Source organism: Oreochromis aureus, linkage group 7, assembly GCF_013358895.1.
Source record: "Oreochromis aureus strain Israel breed Guangdong linkage group 7, ZZ_aureus, whole genome shotgun sequence".
Classification (NCBI taxonomy): Eukaryota; Metazoa; Chordata; class Actinopteri; order Cichliformes; family Cichlidae; genus Oreochromis; species Oreochromis aureus.
Genome location: NC_052948.1, coordinates 37,475,711 through 37,500,737, shown reverse-complemented (window position 1 = coordinate 37,500,737; position 25,027 = coordinate 37,475,711). Strand labels below are relative to the sequence as shown.

The window sequence follows — 25,027 nt, the reverse complement described above, 5'->3', positions numbered from 1 at the left end:
CCGTCCTTATTCATGTCAAGCCATGTACATTATTTAGCTTCATTATGACAGAAAGGTGCAAGTAAAGTTAACCAAATTAATGATAACTGTTAACTTGCAGCTATTGAAGCTAATAGTAACTGTATGGGCAGAAAACTACTGTTAAACACGCCAGTGCTTTACTCAAGCATGACAAGCATGATTAAATCAGTGTTTACTTCTTCCCACTCCCTTTCAACATGTAAATTAATCAGAACGGCAGCTATATTGAAATGTATTGATTTTTTTGTATAGTATTTTTTTCTCTCTCTCTTATTTTTTTTCTAAATGTACCTGTAAATTGTTTACATGTTTGAAATAAATTACCAATCAATCAATCAATCAATCAATCAATCAATCAATCAATCAATCAATCAATCAATCAATCAATCACTCAATCAATCAATCAATCAGCATGAAGGCACATAATATTACACACAATGAACACTTTTAGCAGTAGAGTAAAGGCATGAATATACCTGAGACTGACCATTTGAGCAATTAGGTGTATGCCATATAAAGATAAGGTTTATATAGTCCTCTGGACGACACAGTATATGTTTGTATAATCAACTAATTCTTCAGAATGTCTTCTGATGGAATTTGCTGGCATTATGCTTCAGTTATGTGTATTATCTTATTTTTGTCTCATCTCTGTATAGCTTACTGGTTTTTCTTTTAAGTAAGATATCTGCTGCTAAGTTTCTTTATTACAATTAAGGCCTAAAGACCACTTGGCAACCTCCAGTCACTAGTGAAAAATATATTCCTAGTGGTTGGCAAGTGGTTGTTGGCTAAAAGTGGTTGAGGAAGGAGCACTAAAAACCTCCTTGTGATTGCTTTGGGCGCTAGTGGATTGCTGTGTTCACCCATGGTTCACCCAAGACCCTGGCCTATCTGCACCAAACCACCAAATGGTAGTAAAACTTGAAAAATTGTGCTTTACAGCTGAAACCAGCACATTTAAAAAGGTGCAACATTATATTTTCCTGATTTTCACTGCATCTTAGCAAGTGAATGGCAAGTGTTTGTGTGACAATTCGATGTCTACCCTACATACTACAGGAAATAGCAGCAAACTGAAGTGACCAAAGTAATCAGAGGAGGTTTTGGGGGCATTAACATGTACTTCTTTGCAACCAATTTAACCTGACAAAAGCAAGCAATTTCCTGCAACCGCTCTGGGAATACACGCACAATTCCCCAGCGACCAGTGGTTACCAGTGACTGACTAGCCTTAAGCCTGCATGACTGAGGCTTAGCGATTGATTTCACAGCACACTCCAGCAACACCTCTCTAACAGCTTCCCTAATGACTGGTAGTTAACAGATGGTCGCAAACTGGTTTCTAGGCCCATGAAAATGGGGACTATGGCAAACTTCTTTTGACACCAACATTAAGAATGAACCTTCTGAGTAAGTAAATAACTTAGAAAAGCAATGAGTCTAACAGTTTTTCAGTATATAAATTAATATCATCAAAACCTTTATGACAAATATGCTCTGTGTGCAAATGCATGGAGACGCTATACTGAAAAACACTTTCAAACACCACAACAAGTGTGCTAGTGTGTTGCTCTTTTTTCTTCCTTACCTGATTTCCGAATTATTGCATGCCAGTGTCACATTCGACTCCAAACGCCCATACTGCTCGCCTGACACTGCAAACACAGACATCGCATAAAATATTAAAGCACTGTGTTGTCTGGCTTGCAGTATCTGCACATTGCACAATCTAACATACCATGTGTCAGCATTGTCTGTATTAATGTGATTCAAGCGGCACCATTTACAGTATATTCTGCCGTGTCACAATAACATGACCATACAAGGCAAGGGATCCTGCAGACACAAGGCTGAGGAGACTTTGGCACACAGTATAAAGCTGCTCCATCATTAAAGTAATATTACTGTGTATCAGCAAATCCACTCTGGGAACCTTTTAATAATGGACAGAGGATCAGTGAAATGTTTTACCAAAATACCAGGAACATCCTGTCGTACTGGCTTCTACAAAAGGAGACAGTGCGGCAGGTCGTGTGAGAGTTTTGAACTTGGAAGTGCTGTATTATGAAAAGTGCTCACTTTCTACAATATGGAACCTTAAATTTTCTTGTTGATAACCCTCATTCATTGATTACAGAAGACTCAAAATCACCTTGGTTTCCCAGTCTTAACTTCACAAAGACACAGTAACATATTTCACGGTGACTTGTATTTATTTCTATTTCAAATTACTGCTGTATTGAATAATGGAGATAACTTAAGTTTTATCTGCTGAGATTTTTTAGCTCTTACCTCTGATATCCTCCTCTTCGCCAGCTTTGCTACAGCTATGCTTTAATCCATAGACAACTATGACAACCTAACAGTTTAGGACTTTTTGGTATATTATTTATTAAACAATGTAAGATTAGATACAGATGTAACCTTGTAGTTTTAAAGATAATTCTCCAATTTAAATCCAGCAACAATGGATACTAATGACTGTGGATATGAAATTTCGATATCAGTAATATTCTTTGTAATCTGCAAAACTACAACATGCTGTCACACAGAATTGCAGGGTGGCGCAGATTTGAAGGAATACTAAGACTAGTGTATACCTGAGCAAATATTTGAGGTGACTGTAGTGATTTGCAAACTTGATACACTATCTCCAGTATATGAGTATCTGTGTGTATGTTTAGCTTGGCTACAAAAAGTGAATGCTGGCATTTATAGTAGATCCAGAGTGGAGAAAAGAAAAAAAACAACAAAAAACCACTTTGACTGCCAGTCTGCCACGAACACACCTTCATTAATTTTAACCTCAATCACTCAGGCATGCATACTCCCTGCCGACCTCTCCTCCCTTGGTAGCAAACAATCTACCCCACGTTTGTGATTCTGCATTTTTCAATAATTCAGCTTTTTTGTATCTTATTATCTTGTAACAAACTGAATAAAGTGGCTTCATTAAGTTGAAACCTCCTTTTCTGTTCAGAAATCACATGCAGAAGAAGAGGCATCTTAATGTTGTTACATATATTATTTTTCCTCCTCCCATGACAACTGCGTATGCCCTTTGGGGACCAACTAAGTAAATCCTAAATTAAATTTGACACATACTCAAGATGAAGACTTTACTGACAGCAGTTTCAATATTTGGTTTTCACTGGCACTCCTGCTGTTAGTAGCTGTGCAAAATGAGACAGCTGGGAAAAGAGGAACAATGATCCACAGTGACTTTGTGGTTGCATTTATATTTTTGAGCGTAGGAAATAAATGCTCAAAGAGGACAGTACAAAGCTGAGTGACATTAGAAACAGACCTATGATAGAAAGATACATCTAAAACTTTCAAAATTAGAAAAACCGCTCTCCAGTTTCAATAATGGAAATAAAAATAAGCCTGCATCTTGTTATTTATGGTTTTATTTCATTTGATCAGTTTAATTGCTCTTCAATCAACAACTTAATCAGTAAGATCTGGAAACATTAAAAGAAAAAAAGATTGTAAGGGTACAGGCAAAACTCAAACAAACAAAAAAACCCCCAAAAGACAAAACTACAGATATCTGGTAAAATAAATAAATACTTTACTTTTATGATTGCTAGATCAAGGTCTTAGAGACTTGAAGGCACAGAATCCAAGGTGTTTGAAGTCCAGACGGACATTTCTGCAGTCTTTAATGATTTGGCGTGCCACACCATCTACCGATGTTGGTGGTGGTTGGTTTTATCCAAAGTCCAAAGTCAACTATTTCCTTTTCCAGTAGGACTTGGCATTTCCCCATGGTGCCCAAACTACTACCAAATTGTTTCCTGATGCCACTACTGTGCTTTGTTGGACAGCCAGAGGTATTTGTCCAAAAGATGAGAAATAACCAACTCCAAAATACAGGTGAGCTGAGGTATGCTATCAAAGCTACCACAAGTAAATAATGAGTGTATATTTTTTTAAGACATACTTTTTAGAAGTTATATATTTCTTTATTGTAAATCCTGTTTTAATGGATCTTAGTAAATGTTCTAATAATCTGAGATAATGGATTTCTAATTTTCATGTGCTACAAGTCATAATCATCAAAATAAAAGAAAAGATATGCAACATTTCAATTTATGTGTAATGAATATATTGCATTGCAATTTCTTATTTTAATTATGCTTTTCGACTTTCCGCCTTGATTAGATACGTGTGCATTGTGCAGTGAACAGGAAACAGGAAAACAGGGAGAAAGTGTGTGAGGGCAGACATGCACCAAAGGCCCTCGGGTCCAAGTTGAGATTGGGCTGCTGCATTTAGCCTTTTGGGATATGGGTACCTGCTCAACCTGTGAGCTAAACCAGTAGCCATTTAACTGTACCTTCTATATAAAAAGGTTTAATCATTCAACCCCACTTGTGTCCATATAACAAAACAACCACAGTAGGTTAAATATTACCTTTCACCTTTATCTTTTCGTATTGTTTCATCTTCTGTGTAATACTTTCCTTCCCTCCAAATTTGTTCTTGTAGAGCCTCTCCCAACAGCTTTAACCAGATTTTTCTTTTCCCCTTCAACCACTGAAAACACACACACACACACACACACACACACACACACACACACACACACACACACGCACGCACGCACGCAGACACAAAATCCTCCCTCTGTTTCTGCGTTTGTGAACGTGTGAGCATGTATGTTTCCTACCTAGGGCCTTGGTGCAGCTCAAAGATTTGGCTGGTCTGAATGTGTGTATTCATGTTTTATTGGCAGTGAAGTACATTATTCCCCAAACCCGCAGCGTTCCACTCATATCTGATTCTGCCTCTGGCAAGAGGACCCAGACATGTGCACAGGCGCACACAGACATAAAACCACACACACATAAATGTGCATTTAAGTACACATACCCACAAACATGGACACGCGTGCATAGACACACACACACACACACACACACACACACACACACACACACACACACACACACACACACACACGCACGCACGCAGACACAAAATCCTCCCTCTGTTTCTGTTTCTCTGTTTCACACACACCAATGTACACGGGAAGGTTGCAGGTTTCTCCTAACATTGAAATCAGATGGCAGGGTGGACACAGAAATTGCAAGCTGTGTGAAACTTAGTATTTTCCAAACAATAAAAACTGAGTGTGGAATTGCTGCAGGGAAAAGAAGGGGGGAAAAAAGAAGAACTGAAAAGGAAACATTTTGACAGTTTCAGCTGAAGGTCTATGGGCAAGCTGTTCATTTTGTTGGAATAATTAAGAAAGAAAGAAAGTGAGAAAGAAAGAATCTCAATGCCGTAGAAATCCGTGCAGTAAGGCCAAAAAGGCTCAACAAGAAAATTCTTGTTGGAACAAAAGAGAGTAATGAGAAGTTCTCTGGTCAAGGCTCTTCTAACAAATGTGTTAGGATTTCATAGTAAATGCACTGGGGTTTTTTAAAAAAAGAAATTAAACATATGTTTCCTTCTTCCATTCTGTTGCAGGAGCTTTATATCTCATAAGTACTTGCAGTCAAGATAAGTCAAGAGAGCCAAAAATAGCTGACACAGGAATCTGTCCCTGATCCTTAACACAATATGTGTGTAAGTACATGTGTTTGCACGTGAATTTGAACGTGCACTGTCACAGATCTTCTTGTTAAAACAGAAAAGGTCTTTCCGCAAAGTGTTCAAATGCAGTTTGTGTGTGCGCATGTGTCTCACCTTCATCGGTCCAGATCTGAGCACAACTGGGACACAGTGACCACGATAAAAACCAGATGACTGTCAGACACAGAGGGCTGAACAAAAGGCCTGGCATCTAGAAAGAGAAAGAGATTGAGTCAGGAATAGAGGTGGCATTATGATTAGGAGTTATTTTAAAGCATTAACATGAGCAGCAGCAGCAGCATTATCATCATCATCACCACCATTCTGGGTCCATTTTGTACAACGAAATTGGTATGAAAACACAAATGTGGCATAAACAACCTGAATTTTCCATTTCTTTTGTCAATTTCCTCACAGCGGAAACTACATACCGATGTATAAATGGCTTAGAAACATGTTCCATGCAATTACTTGACAAATCATGCCATACATGCTTCTTCCTTATTACTGAAAATTCTGTATCAGAAACTATCCAAGTCCAAAAATGGATAGAGCCTGGCCAAGACCACTGTTTGCCTCCATCTCTCAGTGGTGGAACTGTTGAGAGATTTTTTTTTCCTCAAAATTAAAAACAGATTTCCCAAATAAAACAAAAGTGAAAATATGTTGGAAAAGACTCTAGGTTTCCATTTGCCAAACGAAAAAAAAAAAAAAGATCGTCAGCGCCACATGTGTTGGAGAAGTCATCTATCTTCAAGTTTTCTATAAATTCTCCATTTCTTTTCCCAGATGTTCTGAATTTAAGACAATGAAGGTTCAGTGTTTAGGCTCCAATCACAGTGATGATTGGAGCTAAAGTCTAATTATCTGCTGGCATGCTTAAACTAAGATATGGGGCATGATGATGTCCGCATCTGCACTGTTGGCACGCTACATTTCCTAATTAGCACTACATGCAAAGTACAGCTTGACTGCAATTTAGCATTGTGTATAATATTAAATCTATAATAATTTTTTGGAACACTATTAAGTGTATTCAAGAGACAAAGCATGATTCAGCCGTGCCACCCGTCACAGCTAATTGATATTGCTTTAAACTGACGGCTGCCAACCAAGAATGTCTCATTTTGTAAAATGCCAGTTGCCTCGACTCCTATCTCCTCGCATCTCTTCCTCTTGTGTCTGAGGTAGGAGGGACTGACGCACACAGAGAGGAGGCGAGGAAAAAAAAAAAAAATCAAATACGTGGAAACTGCAAAATGAGATAAGAGGATGATACTCTAAAAACTTCCTGTTGGAACTTTCAGAAACCAGATAATTTCAACAAACCCTCTCATCATATTTCACACAATGATTGGTCAGATGTGTGAATGTGAGAAAGTGCACCGAGCTTTAAATGCTTTTATCCTTTGTTACATAACCACAGAACTTGCGACAATTTTACTGTAAACAACAAGACGTAAAACTATGGATGTCTTCCTGTGTAGTGTGATTAAAAAAAGGACAAGACATGCAAGGACTTCAAAAAAAAGAAAAAGAAAGTTCCAACTCCACACAAGCTCAGGGTCAGTCACATGAACCTTTCCTGACTGCTTCTTTATCTATATGAGACACACATCAGTAAATAACATTTAAACATGTTTAATCGGGCATCTTTAAAAAAATTAAAAATAAATCCAGAAAAATCGGTTTGCCCCACAGCAAAGAAGAGGAAGCACAATGATTTTATAATGCTTTGAAAGTTGCTTATTTCTACAAAGTTACTCATAATTCAACTTCACTCTTTTGAACTGCTCAATGTCATGTTTGTATAAATGAAAATGGAGGGTTGATTGTGGGTTAATCAATAGCCTGGTGAAGTCATCACAATGAGGTAAGAGCCCACTTCTTTTATTTGTACAGAAACTGCACTTCTTTCAATGTCAGAGAGAAACACGGTTCATGAAAGAAAATATCAGGGGCAAGTTAGAAGGCCACAGTGCCCTTCAGTGAGCTTATCTAACACTTTTTTGTGGTATGAAATCCCACGATAACAAGAAACACAAAGGGGAGTAGGCGAAGAAATCAAGTGCTAGATTAATTAACTGCCACCTCCAAATGCAGGGGAGTATTTCTTTTTTTCAGTCTAACGTACGCTGAAGATTTTTCCATGAGTACAAATACTAAAATCAACACCTTGTAGTCAAGTTTCTTTAATATTTATAGTTTTATGGCATGGTCATTACAGAATAGCGTAACAGTGAGAAACATTTCAAAGAGAGTGGTTAGAAGTTCTTTGACCTATAAGTTTATATACAGTGTTGTGCAAAATGCACCCCATTTTCTCGATGTTTTTCTAGGGCTCTTCTTTGGATCTTGGCTGCATTTTGCTTCATTCTTTGTCAAGGTCATCCCACACTGCTTCAAGAATGCCGAGATCCAGGTTTTGGAAAGGCCAATCCATGGATGATAGTGCTCCACTGTGTTTTTCTATCCAGGTATGCTTTTATTGCATTAGCACTGTGTTTGGGATCATTGTCATACTGAAGAAAATGAACCTGCTGCCAATCAGATGGTTTCCAGATGGTGGATCAAAATCTCATGGTACTTTTCTGAGTTCATAATTATATCAATTTTGATACAATCCCCAAAACCACTGGCTGAAATGCATCCCCAATCCATGACAGAGCCTCCAACTGTGAGAGTCTACACATGGCTGTAGACACTCACTGTTGTTCCTCTTCCCTTACCTCTTCTGTATATATCAACAACAATTAGAATCAGGCATTTGACATTTGGATCAATCAGTCCTTAACACTTCTTACCACTGATTTTCAATCCAGTTCTTGTGTAATTTGGAATACATCAGTCTTTTCTCACCGGTGCCCTTTCTTAAGAAGCTTCAGTGAACAGCAGATGAATCAGCTAAAGGGCCAGGTGTATCTCTCAGGTCCTGTGTCAGGTTTTGCTGGATTTTTCCCCCTATTTCCTCAGCTGTAAATAGGATTTTGGCGCAACTTTTTTTGCCTTCCACTTGTCCAGTTTTTAAGGATACAGTGCACACTATAACAAGATGTCCCAAGTTTTCAGCTAATAGCTTTTTGAGAATCATCTTGTTGGTACAAAAATACTATTTGCCTGTCAAACTGTGTGATCTCACATTTTTGACAGGTTCAACTAAATGGAAACAAGTGTACTTTTATTAAAGGCTGCTCCTATCAAAGTGTCTGGGGAACTATTAGTCAATAGCGCTTTTAAAAAAAATTGTAAAACTGTAAAAAAAAAAGAAAAAAGAAGAAACAGTTCTTTACAGAGTAAAGAACAGTTCACCCTAAAAAATGAGCTGTGATTCAAGACATCTGCACAATATTGTATATCCTTTCCAAAGACCACCTTAAAAAAAAAGCAATCTGAGTCTAGGAATCACTGTTTCGTTTCAGGGAAGAAAAAAAAGTTTGTTCCAAAAAGCTTCTGAGATACTTTTTGGTTCCTATAATGACACCTACCTACGGCATGATTTTAGCAATACAAGACACAAAAGCAATGAAATAAACTCTTATTTTGCATCAATGTCTTTTTTTCTTAGTTAATGGCTTTCTTTTTTTTTTTACTGTGCCCCAAAATTTAGACAGACATTTTCACTGCTACCCTTCTCAATCGTTGTCATAATTCTCCACATAGCATGTATGTGGATTAGACAAACATGAAAAAATAATAGGTTTCTAAATATCATTTGTTGAGACTACAAATCAATTTAATAATGAATCCTATTTTACTTTTGTAAATAGTGGAAAAAATAATTCATAGTTCCCTATGTTACCATCTACAGCAGATTTTGAGGAATCACAATACTTCCATCATAATTTTGTGTTATACTAGCAATACAAATATGTCGATGTCTGTTCAAAAGCACTTTAAAACATTCACCTCTGGTTCTTGGCATCTCAGCAAAAGAGGTCATATGTTTGTTTAAACCATAAAATAAATAATCAGCTTTTCATCAGGACAAGAAGGTGTTGTGTTTGGCTGATGTAAGTGCTATGAGTCTGCCAATGTCTAAGCAATGGTTACGATGTGTTTAGTAAATTTTAGACACTGATTTAGAGTGTTGTGAATAAAATAATACAGTTAATGGTAGGACTTAATGTAAGCCAAATAGGACGACGGCTGCATAATGATCTCAGAGCAAAACAAAAGCATAGTGATACACAGGGCAAAACACAATGGTAGGGTGTAGTGGTGTTGAAACACTCACACCTATTGTTTCCCATGTAAACCCACACCATTTGCCTAAAGATACTTAATTATGCCGTTCAGCAGCATCAGTGCAGATCAGCTATCTCGAAGAGATAATGTTCATCATATTCACTCACTGGATTCACACATTCAAGTTACTGTACCAAGTATTGTACAATGTACTTTGTAATGCCTCCATTTTAAAGACCTTTTGCTATCTACTTGAAGTTATGTGACCGAATTTTAAAATATTTTTTAAGTCATGAAACTTATGCAAAACTATAAAGCTGACTACTTTGTCACAAAAGACAAGTAAACTCTAAAAAAAGCAAATTTATTTTAGCTCCACATAATTTCAGATCATCAGAAACCATTTATTTTGATTTAGAAGTCCTACTTTTATATGTTCAGCCATATCTTCTTATTAGTAGTGGCAGGTTAAAACAGTTTCAACTAGAGCTGGGCGATATAAGATTTTTTCATATCACGATATGTTTTTTTCATTTCAAGCGATAACGATATATATCACAATATAAGCCAAATAACTATATTTGTAAGATTTAAATGTGCCGTTGCTCACAAGTAAAATGTGAAATAATCACCAGCTTGTTTTGATTTAAATATTTATTTCCCATAATAAGTTCAACAGGGTAGATGTACTTAAGGAACATGAGACTTCAGTTTCAGATAAATAAAGGCAAATATTGCAAACTACACAAAAGGCAGCCGCTAAAGCGTTTAAGTTTCAAAATAGAACAAACAAAACAGACCACTAAATATTAATTCTAAAAATAAATCTTAGGTCGTTTTACAGAAGAACAGACAAAATTGACTAACTTTTGTCAATATCAAATAAACTGAGAACTAAAAGGAAATTCTCAATCTCTCCTTGTTGTATAGCTTAGCTTTTCAAACAGTTTTAACACTTACTTTAGTCTGACAAAAGCCGAATGACGAATTAGCGCTTTCAGTCAGAGATTGAGCATGCACCGCTTTATTGTATATCCAGACTTGCTTTCGGCACAATTTACAGTGCGCGCTACTCTGTTTTTTGTCAGACTTGAAATAGCCGAAATACCTTCACACTACGGAACTTCTGTGGCCCTTCCGTTCGACAATCTCTCCAGCATTGGAACCATCATCTGTTTTTTCTTCGGTAACCTTCGGTCACGCTCTCGGTTGATTTTTCTCTAGTCGGCAAACTCATTTCCTTCATTACCCAGGCTGCACGGCTGCAAAAACAAATACACATGTGCGCCTTGGCACTTGTGCTGTACGTATCAAGTCATGTGACGTGACGCTGCGGCTGTGATTGGTTCGGCTCTGCGCTACTTAATTTGGATTGGCTGTTCTTTTTTTTTTTTAAGAGGACAAGAGAGATGAGGTCTATCGCAATAGTTTAATTTTTCTATCGAGAAAAAGTTATTTCGCAATACATATCGTTATCGTTCTATCGCCCAGCTCTAGTTTCAACCCATGATTACAAACTCATTTATCAGAAATTTACAGCTGATTTAAATCATCTTACTTTTTTTTTCATAACATCTTTTAACAATCAAAAATTAAAAAAAAAAAATCTGACTGATCCGTTGGTACTGCTTCCTTTCTAGTAAGTGTAGCATGTGTGTTTGCCAAAAAACTAAGGCACCATCAGTGTCTCGCAAAATTAAATCCCCTAAAGATGTTTTTGAAAACCAGATAGGGGAGCAGAGACTCCACTTCCCACTGGTGTTCTGTGACTTGGCACAGCAGTGTTACATTCAGTGCTGTAATGTCACACATCACACACTCAGCAAATTTAAACCTCAGACTGCAATCTCCATTTTTACACAGACTTAGCTACATTACTTAGGTGCAGCTACCCAACACTCAGGTATTATAACACTAATTCACATAATAATAGTATTATAAAACTTTACACTATATTATGATTTGCCTGTTGCACTTCAGTATGTGCTGAAGATTCCAATGATGGAGGTCCCGCATTCAAAAGTGTTGTGACAATTCAACCTTTGCACAGCAGTGGTTTATGCAGGTATGGTCTTAAAATATGTATTTTATATGTTTTACCAATCTTTACTATTATTTAATGAGATACAAACAGCAGAAGGTGGTTGTGATGCATGTATTAGCTGTCTGCCTACCACCACTAAAGAACAAAACAAGAAGAACACATTACCAACTACCAGGTGGAGGACTAGCACAACATGTGTAGCATGCTCAAATCGAATGTTACTGTACTTAAAGACAAAACACACAAAGCCAAAGTCCACTATAGACATCCAAGTATTTTTTCCTTATTTCAAAAAACAAACATAAATAAGGTCTAGTGCAAACTCTGGGCAGCTATTTGAGAATGGATACTGGTGTCTAAAGCTATCACTTTATGAGATCAACAAAGTCAACAATGTTAGGTACACTATGTCTGGAAACGGTTTTAATTTCTCATGGGCGACATTTTCATATTTACTGTTGGCCAATGTGAAAAAAGGTAAATATTTGTTGACAGGCATGAATGGGTAAAGGGAATATTGATTCAGATCCTTGGATAAAACAAATTCTAGCCTGATGATCTCACATGAGGTATTCATATTGATGACTGTCCACCATCTCTAGCCTGCTAGCTTTTTCAGACCTGAATAAATTGGGTTTGGGTTTTTTTTTTTAAACTACTTTACTCCTCAGTGAGTGCTTGGCTATACTCTCCACACAGTAAAACATCCATATTCTGAACACATTTGTTTGTTTGAGTAAATATTTCATTGCCCATTCCTCATCATAATATAGGCCAGGGGTCCCCAATCCCAGTCCATGAGGGCCGGTGTCCCTGCAGGTTTTAGATATCACCCTGGGTCAACACACCTGAATCACATGATTAGTTCATTACCAGGCCTCTGGAGAACTTCAAGACATGCTGAGAAGGTAAGTTATCCATTTAAATCAGCTGTGATGGATCAAGGACACATCTAAAACCTGCAGGGACACCGGCCCTCGTGGACTGGGATTGGGGACCCCTGCCATAGGCTGATCTAATATCATTTTGTATAAGTTTTTAAATAATGTTTTTTAACAAAACGTATAAACAAGAAAAATTTTGTACAGTGAGTCATTTAAAAAGTGGAGGTTAAGGAGAAGTACAGCATGCATATCTGTATAAAATCCAGGTTAAATCACCCAGAAATGTCCTTTAAAACTCTATAAAGGAGCATAGAAGCACTCTATTCCCAATGATGGATATAATGTGGCAATGCAGTGTTATCTATACAACAAGCTAGTTGCTTACTTTTTGAGACCTTGACACATGCTTGTTTTCCTTACTCCACTCAGCAATGGGACCTTGGCCACATTTTCCACACTGTAAAAAGGCCAAATGAAAATTTGGGACATTTAGTTTAAAGTTGAGTGAGCAAATGTTTAAGAAAACTGAGCCTTGCCAAAATAGTTTATTAACAGCGCAATCAACAGAAAATCTGTGATTGAGCTTAAAAGCTCACCTAACCTAAACTACAAAGTTTATGAATACATAATGCAGTTTCCTAAAAATCAAGCAGGGAAAAATGTGGGATAGTGGATTGGTATCATTTAAAAGCAGGGCATACAGTTCTAAGGCTGGGAAGTACTTTGCATCATGTGGCATTCTTCAAAGAGTGGCCAGTCCTTCCAAGAATTGGACCAACCCATCCAAGAAATTAAAATAACAACCCACTGTAACTATAGTCTTGCTGAAATGGGCATCCACCAAAGGAAATGCTGCCTGTTTCTACAGTAGAACTGCGGTCACAAAGACATTGAGTAAAGTTGGGCTTGTTTTTAATCAACTTTGCACTAATAATTGCAAGAATAGCAGAAAAGTAATGCAAAAAGTGACACAAAAGTAAACAAATTAAGTAATGCACAGCTATATAAAATGAGTGATGAGTATTTCAATATATTGTCCATACAGCTTAATCCTCTATTGGAATAATACAGCTGTTTTTACATTCACTTAAGTGCTATCAATTTAACTAAGTGAGTAGATGTAAACAGTACCTCAGATATGAGAAACTTAAATGGTCTTTACAACTGTTTGCCATGTCTGTTTTTTGTTTTTCCCCCCAAGTTTTTCCTGTTTTATAGTGCGTTCCTCAGGTGCTAGAATGCTCAAGGCTTACTATACATAAATATGTCATTGTTTAAAATATCTTACCATATTCCTTGTCCTTCTTTTATCCATAGCCACCAGAGAGCAGATAATGCTGAACTCACTTCCACATAATTTTTTCCATTCACACCTCTTATCTCTGCCTACCCCTCTCAAAACTTTAGAGGTCTCATTTTCTCCCTCCCTGCTCGTGTTTTCCTGATCAGGCATTTTCCATTTCTGTTGCCAGACAGTACAAGGTCCAGTAAATATATTTACACAAACATTTCTAATTCCTCTTCCCTAATACTTGGAGACAATGCTTCTCCCTGAGACCAAAATGCTAATCTGTCCTCTCATGAATAAGCAACACAATCCTGCTCATTCTCTGTGTTGACATCCAGGACCAGGATTTCAACTACACGAGTAAATAAACAGTATTTGTGGCTGGTTATGAATGATTTCCTGGGTTTAAAACATTTGTTCATTGGAGAATATTTTCCCCACAACTGTAGTTAACAAGTCACTCATTTGTGGACTTTTTTTTCCCACAAGTTAGCTGTGGTAAATAAGTCACTCTATTATAGAATGCTGCATCACACCCTCGAAACAATTAACTGTCAGAGTTTGAACCCCTAGTTTAAAGTGTGAATCCGAAATTGGTTAATTGTTCCTGAAGATCTTCAAGATGTTGGAGACCAGTCTGTAGCAGCAAGTGCTATTTACTTTTTCTGTTTTCTGCTGGGGGGTTAGCAACGGTGCCAGATATGCTAGCAGAATCAACAAACTGATTCAGAAGGTCAGTGTCGAGAATCTGGAGGTATCTTGAGTCAGTGGGGGACGGGATGTCACTGAAAAATAATAGATAATCCATTTCTCCTGCTCTACTCCATGCTATTGAGGTAGAAGAGCTGATTTTCCCTCACACCAATTCAACCCTGTATCCATACAGAATGCTTCTTCTATCTAAATGCAAAGGCATATTTTAAGATACACATGATGATACAGTTAATTGAGCTGAAATCAGGATTACTTTTCAGAACAAGTCATGTTAATCTCTGTTAGATGAAGCTTCTCAACTGAGCTTAGAATTCCATCCTAGTACCTTAAGCTAATATCTTAAGCTACTGTATTACTAGGGATTATTCAGGACCAAAGCTCTTTCCTTAGCCAAAGAAAAGTGAAAACTGATTTACACTGCCCCTTGTATGTTGTTATTTTGTTTGGGGTATTTTTTCCCTTTTTTGGGAAGGTTCCCAGCTGTTTAATCTTATAGTAATTGAGTGATTTGAATGTATACTGCTGGGACAACAGGTAAAAAACAAACAAACAAACAAACAAACAAAAAAAAATATAAGAAAGGCTACCTTTCACCTACAACTGCTAGTAGCAACAGTATAATAATACAAATAAGTGAAACTTTTGAGTCCCTCACCCCTTCTTCTATGCCAAAGTGAAATTCTGTTTTTGGTTACTTTTCAAATGTAAATTATTAGCTTAAATAAATATTTGAACCATCTTCTGAAATTTCATGAAAAACCGTGAACTGTGATGATAAACTACTTAAGGTGAAGCTAAAAGGTACCAATGACAGTTCATTATTGCCACTGAAAGCACAGCTAACCTCGTTCTTCAACCAATCTCTGTGATAATAGACCTCCACAGTTGAAGGAACCTGGCTGATAAAATCTGTACAAGCCCGGGATTACCACAAAGCACTTACTGAGTAGGTTGAAGTTGTCTTCCAAATGCAAAAGTGGAGAACTACACTTTTATTTAGTGTATACATTATGAGCTAGAGTGAACTATGATGTGCTAAGGTGCTTATTTAGTCTAGTGGTTACTGGAACACAAGTCTCAATGCAAAATTACCACCACGCCTTAAAAAAAACCGAAGGACCACTAAGAGATTCTCCAGTTTCTATTATTTCTTTTCATAGGTCGTGTGTGTGTGTGTGTGTGTGTGTGTGTGCGTGTGTGTGTGTGTGTGTGTGTGTGTGTGTGTGTGTGTGTGTGCGTGCGTGCGTGCGTGCGTGCGTGCATTTGTTCCTGTTCTCTGACTCACCACCACCAGTCACCTTTCTACTGTAACTCTTCCAGCAAGACCTAGAATAGACAGGGGAATGTAGCCATGGATTCTGTCACTAGGATGCACCCGTGAAGAAAGTATTCCCACATGCCCAAAGATGCAAAACAACAGCTGTCTTAAGCCTATCAATGAGACATTTTCTCTTGAAAATGAAACCGCTCCTATTTTTGTAGACTTCTATACCTTTTAGTACATTCCAGAGTGATTAAAAATAACTGGTACAAGGGAACTTGTAGAAATTTCTTCCAACCAATCCAACAGAAATAATCAGTTCAAAGGTGAAAGTCAAAGTATCCTGACAAACAGGCAAACAATAACTGCAACTCCAGTAGTTCTAAAATAAGGAAAGTCAAACGCAGATGTGTTGAGGTTATGTGTTGATTAAGTCATTTTCATTCAAAAATATGATTATAAAGAGAACTTCATAGTAAAATGAGGCGTGCACACACTGACAGTGAATAATCCAATCCAAAAGGAATCTCTGTTAGCCAGTCCTCTCGTTGGCAGCACAATCCCACATGGTGAGTCACTCAGACTCTGGCATGCCACGGCACATTCAAACAGCTTTACAAGAGAAGAAACGAGACAGAGAATGAGAGAGAAAATAGAGCAGAAGAAACAGAGAGAAAGGACAAAGAGCAAACAACGGGACGCTAACATTTAGGCAAAAATTAACAAATGGAAATAAATGGTGCTGTTAAGTGTAAAAAAGAAATGCACAAAAACTATTAAACACACTCTCATACAGACTCACTGTTTTACTGTCCAGTGACAAAAAAAATATTACAGGATGTCCTGTTCATAAAGACGAGTCACTGGAGTCGATATCATGAATCAAACATTAACCTACATGATGTTTAATTTAGAATATTGCCTGCATTGTTGGGTCATCAGCTTGTATATGAGTACGTGTGTGTGTGTGTGTGTGTGTGTGTCACTTCATTCAAGAAAACAATGATGACCAACTGAGGGATTACCTAACCTAAGCGTGTATATTGTGTGTGTCTGTGTGAGACAGAGTTAAAAAAGTACACACAGACAGAGAGTTAAAAAAGTACACAGTGTGCGCTAAACCAACAACATGGCTTATTGCAAGATGATGGGCAAGGACTACAATGACACTGGTGTTTGCCCAGGTCACTATGGCAATCACTGCACACCCGCTCTGTCTGACCTTTCCAGGCGACAAAAACACTGCCGACTGGCATGTGTGTGTTTGTATTTCCACATGTCAAGAGCTTCATTATGCGCCAGGCTTCCTGGAAGTTTGTGGACATATGTCTTTCAGCTTATTTGTATGCCTATCCATGTAAGTGGAAAATACTCACTGATATGGATGGGAATGCGCACCCATATCAGTGTGAAATAGAGATGCATGCAGTCTAAATGTATCCCAGTCGATTTATTCGTTTGTGTAAGTGTGGGAAACTGGGTTGGTGGTACAAGTATGAGAAGAAGATACTGATGTCCACAAGTGCACCCAAAACAGAAAAGGTGTACTGCAGGACTATGTTTTTGTTGCCTTAGTCTTCATTTATTTTGGTTTTTCTAAAAGGCAGCTCCTTTCAGAGGCTTAAATATTTGATATATTTTAATGTTAGTTTTAAATTTTACCAGCCTGTTTTGTAAGGAGCCAATCATTCCATGAATTATTACTATTATTAAATATACAGTGCTCAATAACTGCATTATAAGTGCTCAAATAAGCTTTTTAACTGAATACATATTATTTAATACTAAAATATACAATTTGTTCTCATCTATGAATTTTTAAATATACTGTTTTATTAAAAAAAAGCTGAAAAAACAGTAAAGCACTTGCATTTTTATTTTATTTTATTAGAGTTAGTGGTTGACTGTCATGCTTGAGTAATTTCTGACTTCTCCGCGTCTAGTCTAGTGGTTGCAGTGTGCTGGCTCAAAGTTGGGAATAAAATCTGAATTCAGTTTATTTATCGTTAAAAACAACTTTTTGACAAATTTCTAAAATATTTGTGTTTTCTTTTTTTATAGGAGTGGTCTAATAAATTTGTGAAGCACTCTACGTGGGTTTCCCCCCCCCCCAATCTTTTAATTTTTTTTAATTTATACATTTATATTTTTAAATTGTACTTAAGGTCATTTCTAAGGTACAAAAAACCAACATGGGTGCTATTAAATGACAATAAGGATACAGTCGCAATAAGGAAAACAGATGTGCAATCAAGATTCTTGCCTTTCAAACGGTCACATCCAAGACAGGAACCAAGTGTGAAACCACTTGAAGTGCGTTGCCATCTTCAAACCCACTTTAGTAAGTCAAGACAACAATACACCAGGGATAAAAGCGCAATAAGAGAGTCAGATTAAAGTTGGCACTTACAGCCAGTCTGTTTGAGATAATACTGTGGCTTACCATGATAAATCTCAAATCTGTTGGCATCTACAACCGACATGTAGTACTATATTGGAGCTGGGCATGGATTTGTGAGCTACAGACAATGACGACTCCACACATCAGGAACGACAGGTCAAACCTTCACCAATTATTTTCACAGTGACTGCAGTCACTGTGAGTCGGACAGAAGCAGGTTGCCCCCTGCATAACTTTAAAAGCTGGGGTGTCACCAACCTTTACTGGGGAGGACCAGGCACAAGTGGGCTTTCAAGGAACTGCAAATTTCCAGTTCCGAGTTCATTTGCAACCTCTATGATGTTTCTGCTTGGTTAACGCATGAGATATGGAAAAGCCAGTAAGATACCACACACATCTTACTGGCACAGCAATTTATCAGAATTTAAATTTTATCTGATTTGCCTTTATCCTAACACCAATTTCTTCATAGTTTATAATTTTCTTGATGTCTTACATACTCGACAAGTCATACATACAACTTTAATAGTTGACATAACTCAACTATTAAACTATGGAGACAAACCATTTCATAAAAGTTTATCAAATAATACCTAGCCCATTATGATTTTTAGCCCTTTGCATATTCTGTTTTTCCCCAAATTCTTACATTTCTTTTTTGGTCCCAGCTTGCCAGGTACATGCTCTGTCTCACCTTACAGCTATGACTGATCCAAGAGAGATTCTAGCAACTACTAATGAGAGTTTAAAATGAAATAGGAGAAAACTACAAAGATATTTTTAAAAATGCATAGGAGGGAGAAACACTAATGTTATAGGTACCCAGAGAGGGGAAAAAGCGTTCAGTCACGTATCAAAACCAAAACCATATAATGCAGACGTGTCTTGAGTGCACAAGATAAGAAGACAAGTGAAGTGGAAAGATGAGGTGTCATGATCCTGAGAAAGATAGGAAAAGTGATAAGCATGGGAAATTATTCCTTTACAAGGAGGAAAAAATAGGACAATAAAAGGGCAAGTATATTTTTATTAAAACTTCAATCATTGTGGAGCTGGAAATGAATTAACACTATTCTTCTGCGTTCTGACATCTTTTTACTGACAAACTGAGACCAGGACAGGAGCTCTAAATATAAAGTTGGACTTTAAAATAGCTCAATCCATACATACATGAAAAATAGACCTATTAAATGTGTTACGGTCAGGACGTATGCCAGAGCGTTATTGTACTAAATTTAGTAATTACAAAACAGTTACAATGTCATTACTTGCATTACAATGGTTCTGCGGTCTGGAGGGGTCTACAGCCTTTAAGGAGTGGAAATATGGATTTTACATTTATTTTTATTGCTAACACTTCAGTTCTTAGCAAGCATCTGCACAGAGAGCATGCTAACGTAATAATAGTGAGGAACCCAAAGTGATCTTAAAGCTTAGTGTTTGCTGACCCCAGCCCAGCAGCCAGAGCTGAACTTTGACAGGTAATAAAGTCAGTGATTAGCCGTCAGCCTTATAGTAGACTCCATTTATGCCTGTAAATGTGTGTAGAATCATTGTGGCAATTACTTCGAAGTCTCTTTGTTTTGAAGGCTTTTCACATACTAAAAGAAAGACAGTATGTGGCCTTATTAGGATAAGAATCCGTGTCAGTGTATGGAACCGGTAATTATGTGAAAATGTGTTTCTGGTCATTTATTCAAATTCAAAGCCTTTATTGTCACTTCATTTGAAAACACAACGAAATCTGAGTTGCATCACCAGAGTGCTGAACAAACACACACAGATGCATGTGTTCCCACATGTATCTGTGTGTGTGTGTGTGTATTACTGGAGTAATCCAAAAGTAACAAATTACTTTCTCCGTCAAGTAATTAAAGGACAGAAAATTACTTTTAAGAAAAGTAAACAGTTATGTGTAATACATACTTTTTTGAGTACCTTAACTAGTTACAACTGACAGTGAAAACAGAGCATGGGACCCAACAGAAACTAAACCTTGGTAATACTACCCAGCAGTCAAACTGCTTAGGCCTACTTCCAATTTTTACCCAAGCCTAAACACACAAGAAATAATGACTGCCATCTGTGTACAGAGATAGCACCTAGCCAATCCACAGACCAAGGCCTGAGATGGTGTGCGTTTTATGCATGTGTGTGCAAAATAAAGCAAGAAGAGTTCATTAGGAGGAAAGAGTGGGAGTAATTTTTTTAAGTCATTTTGGGTTATTGCCGAAAAGAGAATTTTCCATCAACTTGTTAGTAGTTTCAAATGTAAGATATTATTCTGTGTCCATGACTTTGGCAGAAGTATCACAAACTTGTACTGTTCTGTGTATGTGTGTGTGTGTGTGTGTGTGTGTGTACCCGCGTGCATGTGTGTGGCAGCACCAGTATCTTGGCTTCAGTTCTACGACGCTGGAATTTCCTTCAGCACTGCCGCCAGAGCTAGATGGCTACCATATGCCAGCTATTCACACACATGCAAACACACACACAGTTGAATGAAGACCGCAATCCTGCTTGCATACAAGTTTGTAATACTGAAGCCAACCTCACATACAAACAAACACATACTGAAAGGCATAATGGGGTGAAGTCAGAGCTAAACACACACACAAAAAACACACACACACGTACAAAGACACACAGACACACATAACCACACACGTCACTCGGTTTTGTGTACTAGTACATTTTTGTTTGTCATTGTACTTCTGCATGTGGGTGATAAAAGTCACAGTGAAAATTCAAAGACTGTAAAGAAATCGTAAAGTAAAACATGATGCACCTTTAGCTGCTCCTTTAAACTGCTTTGTGACTTAGTTGCGATTTAACAGTAAACAAGTGGTTGTGAAGTGGGTTAACGATGACAGAAAAGCAATGCTAATGCCATAATGTCAAACTGGTTTATAAACACTTCTCCCAGTATGCCATAAAGAAGTTTTCGACATGCAATGAGAAAAAAAAAAAAAGACTGGTATTCTGGTATCGGCACAGCAACAGTTCTTTTGTGAGCACTCTCACTCCAGCGTGTTTTGGGTCTGAAGTTAAAGATCAGGATAAAAACAGTGCCATTTCTTACATAAACAACCAGTTGATCCCCAGGAAATGAATCAACAGTAAATCTGTCAACTGATTATTGTTTTTAGACTAAGGCTGGTTCCAGCTCCTCAAAAAAATGCAATATGCTGATATTTGTGTTTTGTTTTACAGCAGTATACAGTCACACAAAAAAATGAACCTAGAGTAAAAACAAAGTAAAAAAATAATAATAATTTTCAGTTTAGAAAAATTCTAAGTGACCTATTTTCTTTTAAAGGTGAAAATAAAAATTACAATTACTTCAGATGGTTGTTATTGTTTGTGTGTCTGGGTTACTTTAATCCAAAATCTGAAGTTGTATCCAAGCCTAATCTTTTATATGGAGGCTGTAGTAAATCATCTTTCCAATCAAATCGAACCAGTGTTTATGTGGCTCAAACGCTGCAGCTGGAGGGGGGAAAAAAAGCAATCCAGTTAGATACTGATGGATGACCAATAACAGTTTTGCTGATGATGGACCTTTTAAGCCATGTCTAGTAACAAAGCATCAGCTAAATTTTTCTGCTAGTTCTTCTTTCTGTGCACATTTGGTATTGTTATACATCCTGCACTGCTTCTTTTTGAAAAGGTTAGAAGCAAGTAAGAAATCATGAATCTAAACTGTACACTATGGCACCTGCTTAGCCCCAACCACAGATCATCATCACCCTCTTGCACACAACGTGGTGTTCGATCCTTAAGAGGAATTAGTAAAAAATATACAAGCAGTCAGAGTCAGTGTAAACACCATGTGGTGATACTAACCACAGCCAGCATTCAGTCTCTTGGTTAATGCAAGACCATAGTGATCCAAAAAACAGGAGAGATCTGATGAAACTCTTGTGGTTCAAAACCAGTCCCACTGCTAACCGCTGAGGATCTTTAGCTAAACCTTCTAGGCAAACAGCAAACTACTAGCTTGTAACATACTGTCAAAGAATCCATGATCATTTATTTACATGTAACATCTGTCACAATGGTCTGGTCCATACCAGACCAGGTTTATATGCAAATACAACTATCTATACAAATATTTTTATAACCCTTTACCAACTCATCAGTCTACTGAAATATTATTTATGGGACTAAATTAAAAAAGCAAACAAATGATTGCCAAGCTTCCACCATTAATAATCTTGATGATTTCAAAGAACATGGTAAGAATCAGAAGCCTATTCTTTTACAGGACACAAAACATGGCTTGATCTCCCAGACTGATGTCATTCCTGTGACTTAAAGATTTTTCCAACTAAATATCAAGCCTCTCTTTTGCTGGTAACCAACTTATATAAGCCAAGACATTTTGTTCTAGCTTAGCAGCTCTCAGTAGAATCAAGTGACCACAAACATAGTAGCCAAGCAGATGTTGTCCTGTGGAAGCTCCCTGCCAGCATCAGTCAGAACAAACCTTCTTATAGGGGTGTAACTTTATTTAGTTTGAAGCAGTACAAAGTGGAATGAAAACTGCCAGTCATCATGTCATGTACATTTGCTTATCTAAGAGATTAGAAAAATGCAACCAGACACGCATGTGTGCATTTCATTTACTCCTCAACTGTGGTCAGACTTGTCGCCTAGCACAATAAGCCTTTCAATCATAAAATATGGTTTCAAGAATTTTATCATTTTTACTGTATTTTGGAAGCCCCATTGCACCACTCATATGCAGTTAAATCAAGTAACGACATGAAAAACACAAAACATATTTGGATGCGTCACACAAAATTCTTTTTCCTATTACTCTGTAAATGTACACATGAGTTGTGCAACATACTTTTTTTAAGTTTAATTAGGTATTTGTAATGTATATTTGTATCTAGCGCTGTTGTATACACCAAAACAAGTTGCATGGTTGAACAGTTTCAGATTTTGCCTTTAAACATTAAAAAGGTGCAATTAATCTAAAATAAGACTGTCAACCTAACCAAATCCAAAAAAAAGTTCTGGTGACATTTGTTTACAAGCTGTGGTTTTCTTGTAAATGTACGGAGTGAACCAAAATAAACTGAATACAAAAAGGTGACAAAGAAAACCTTTCCACTAACAAAAATCAAGCATAGATGTGATCTCACCACTCAACATGTTTGGCTGTGCTTAACTACGCTTAACCGTCTGGACTACGTTCAGCTGGAGTCAGCTGGCAGTACCAGAATATTACCGTAAACCGCAGTCTTTTATTGCTGTGGTTTGGAAAATTCCATAGCTTTAGTGTCCTAGTTAGAACTTCCATTCAACCGTATATTGACCTAAACAAACGTCAAAGCATCTATCACTCTGCTAACAAACTACACATCCTAACAGAGAGGTTGCAACAATGAGCTTTTGTATGCTTTTTGTACTGTGAGTTCCAGTTTACACCGTTCGGTCCAGCATCTGAATCAGTACTGCTAGTAGCCAGAAGAAGATGATGGCCCAACAACATCTGCTCTGTATGAGCCAATGACAAGCTCTTTAAACATACACCCACTTACCCTCCCACATCTGCTCTCTGTTATCCAACAAAGCCTTACACACAGACACAGCCAAATGTGATCAATTAGTAGCATACCCAACCCATCATCAGAAACTGTAACAATATGCATAAAAGAGATAAATATATAGATAAACTCATACACAAATATATGTATAAACAGCCAGAGACTAAAGGAAAGGAAGGACGTGAGATAGACGTTTTTGTGACTTTGTGATCAATGCCATTTGAATTTTATGCTAAGTGAACAAGCAGCTGAATTCTACCAGCAATAGAAAATAAGCAAGTCATGTGTCATTTCATGGCTTGCTGTCAAAGACCCAAAAAATATCATACCAACTACACACACATTTACACACAGTGCCTGCACACATATGCTGCTGATGAAAGCTTTATCTAACTCAGTCCAAGTCAATAAGCCAGCAGGTTCGCCGACCAGCAACCACTGCCCAGTTCTGTTTTTTGCCACACTGCTCCGATAATCTGCTGAGAGTTTCTGCATCTGAGTATGTGTGAGTGCGCGTTCATGTACATTTGACTGGCGCCATTCTACGGCTGGGAACAATTATAAAGACATGAAGCAGATAGCTGAAGATGTGTGTTTTGTTCAACACTGAGAAACACACAAGTGGATGAATATACACAAAAAAATTATGATGAAGTGGACTGTTTACACTTTTTGAATATTGTAATTTGTTCCCATTGACACTATTTCATTACAGTGAGAAATGTTCAGATAGCAGTGCCTTACCTCATAACAGGTTAGCAACCCTTGCTTTTTAGAGAATCCTAATCTGAAAAATGATTAGTTAAGAAAACAACTCTGAAGTCTAATGGAGCAGAAGTTTAGCATAGAATCAAAACACTTAACTCAAGTTTCTTCTTCTTCTAAATATTAAAAAGACCCAGATTTCAGCTACAATGAACATGATGGATACACATGACTCTCTTGAACATGGTAGCACTGCCTGCTTGTTACACTGCAGTGTCTGCTGTGGTAGCGAAACTAATATTAGTACTAATTAGAGATGCAATTGATCATCCAGTGACTAGAACCGGTGAGATTAAACTCTGATATATCTGATACTGTAA

At 37.4% G+C, this 25,027-nt stretch overlaps 1 protein-coding gene across 5 annotated transcripts in view; it reads right to left on the bottom strand.

Annotated features, from left to right (window-relative positions):
- il11ra (interleukin 11 receptor, alpha) overlaps window positions 1-25,027 on the bottom strand; it is a 50,131-nt gene that overhangs the window by 10,656 nt on the left and 14,448 nt on the right. For 2 of the 5 annotated variants that reach the window (XM_039614818.1, XM_039614817.1), the window contains exons 1-4: window positions 14,009-14,050; window positions 13,106-13,177; window positions 5,722-5,818; window positions 1,613-1,679 (exon numbers count right to left, since the gene is read on the bottom strand). In XM_039614818.1, coding sequence (XP_039470752.1) covers window positions 1,613-1,679; window positions 5,722-5,818; window positions 13,106-13,177; window positions 14,009-14,035 — 263 coding nt within the window. In that variant the 5' untranslated portion in view covers window positions 14,036-14,050. Of the gene's footprint in view, window positions 1-1,612; window positions 1,680-5,721; window positions 5,819-13,105; window positions 13,178-14,008; window positions 14,052-25,027 lie in introns of those variants that run through there. The other 3 variants (XM_039614820.1, XM_039614819.1, XM_031753206.2) reach the window with 3 other exon arrangements.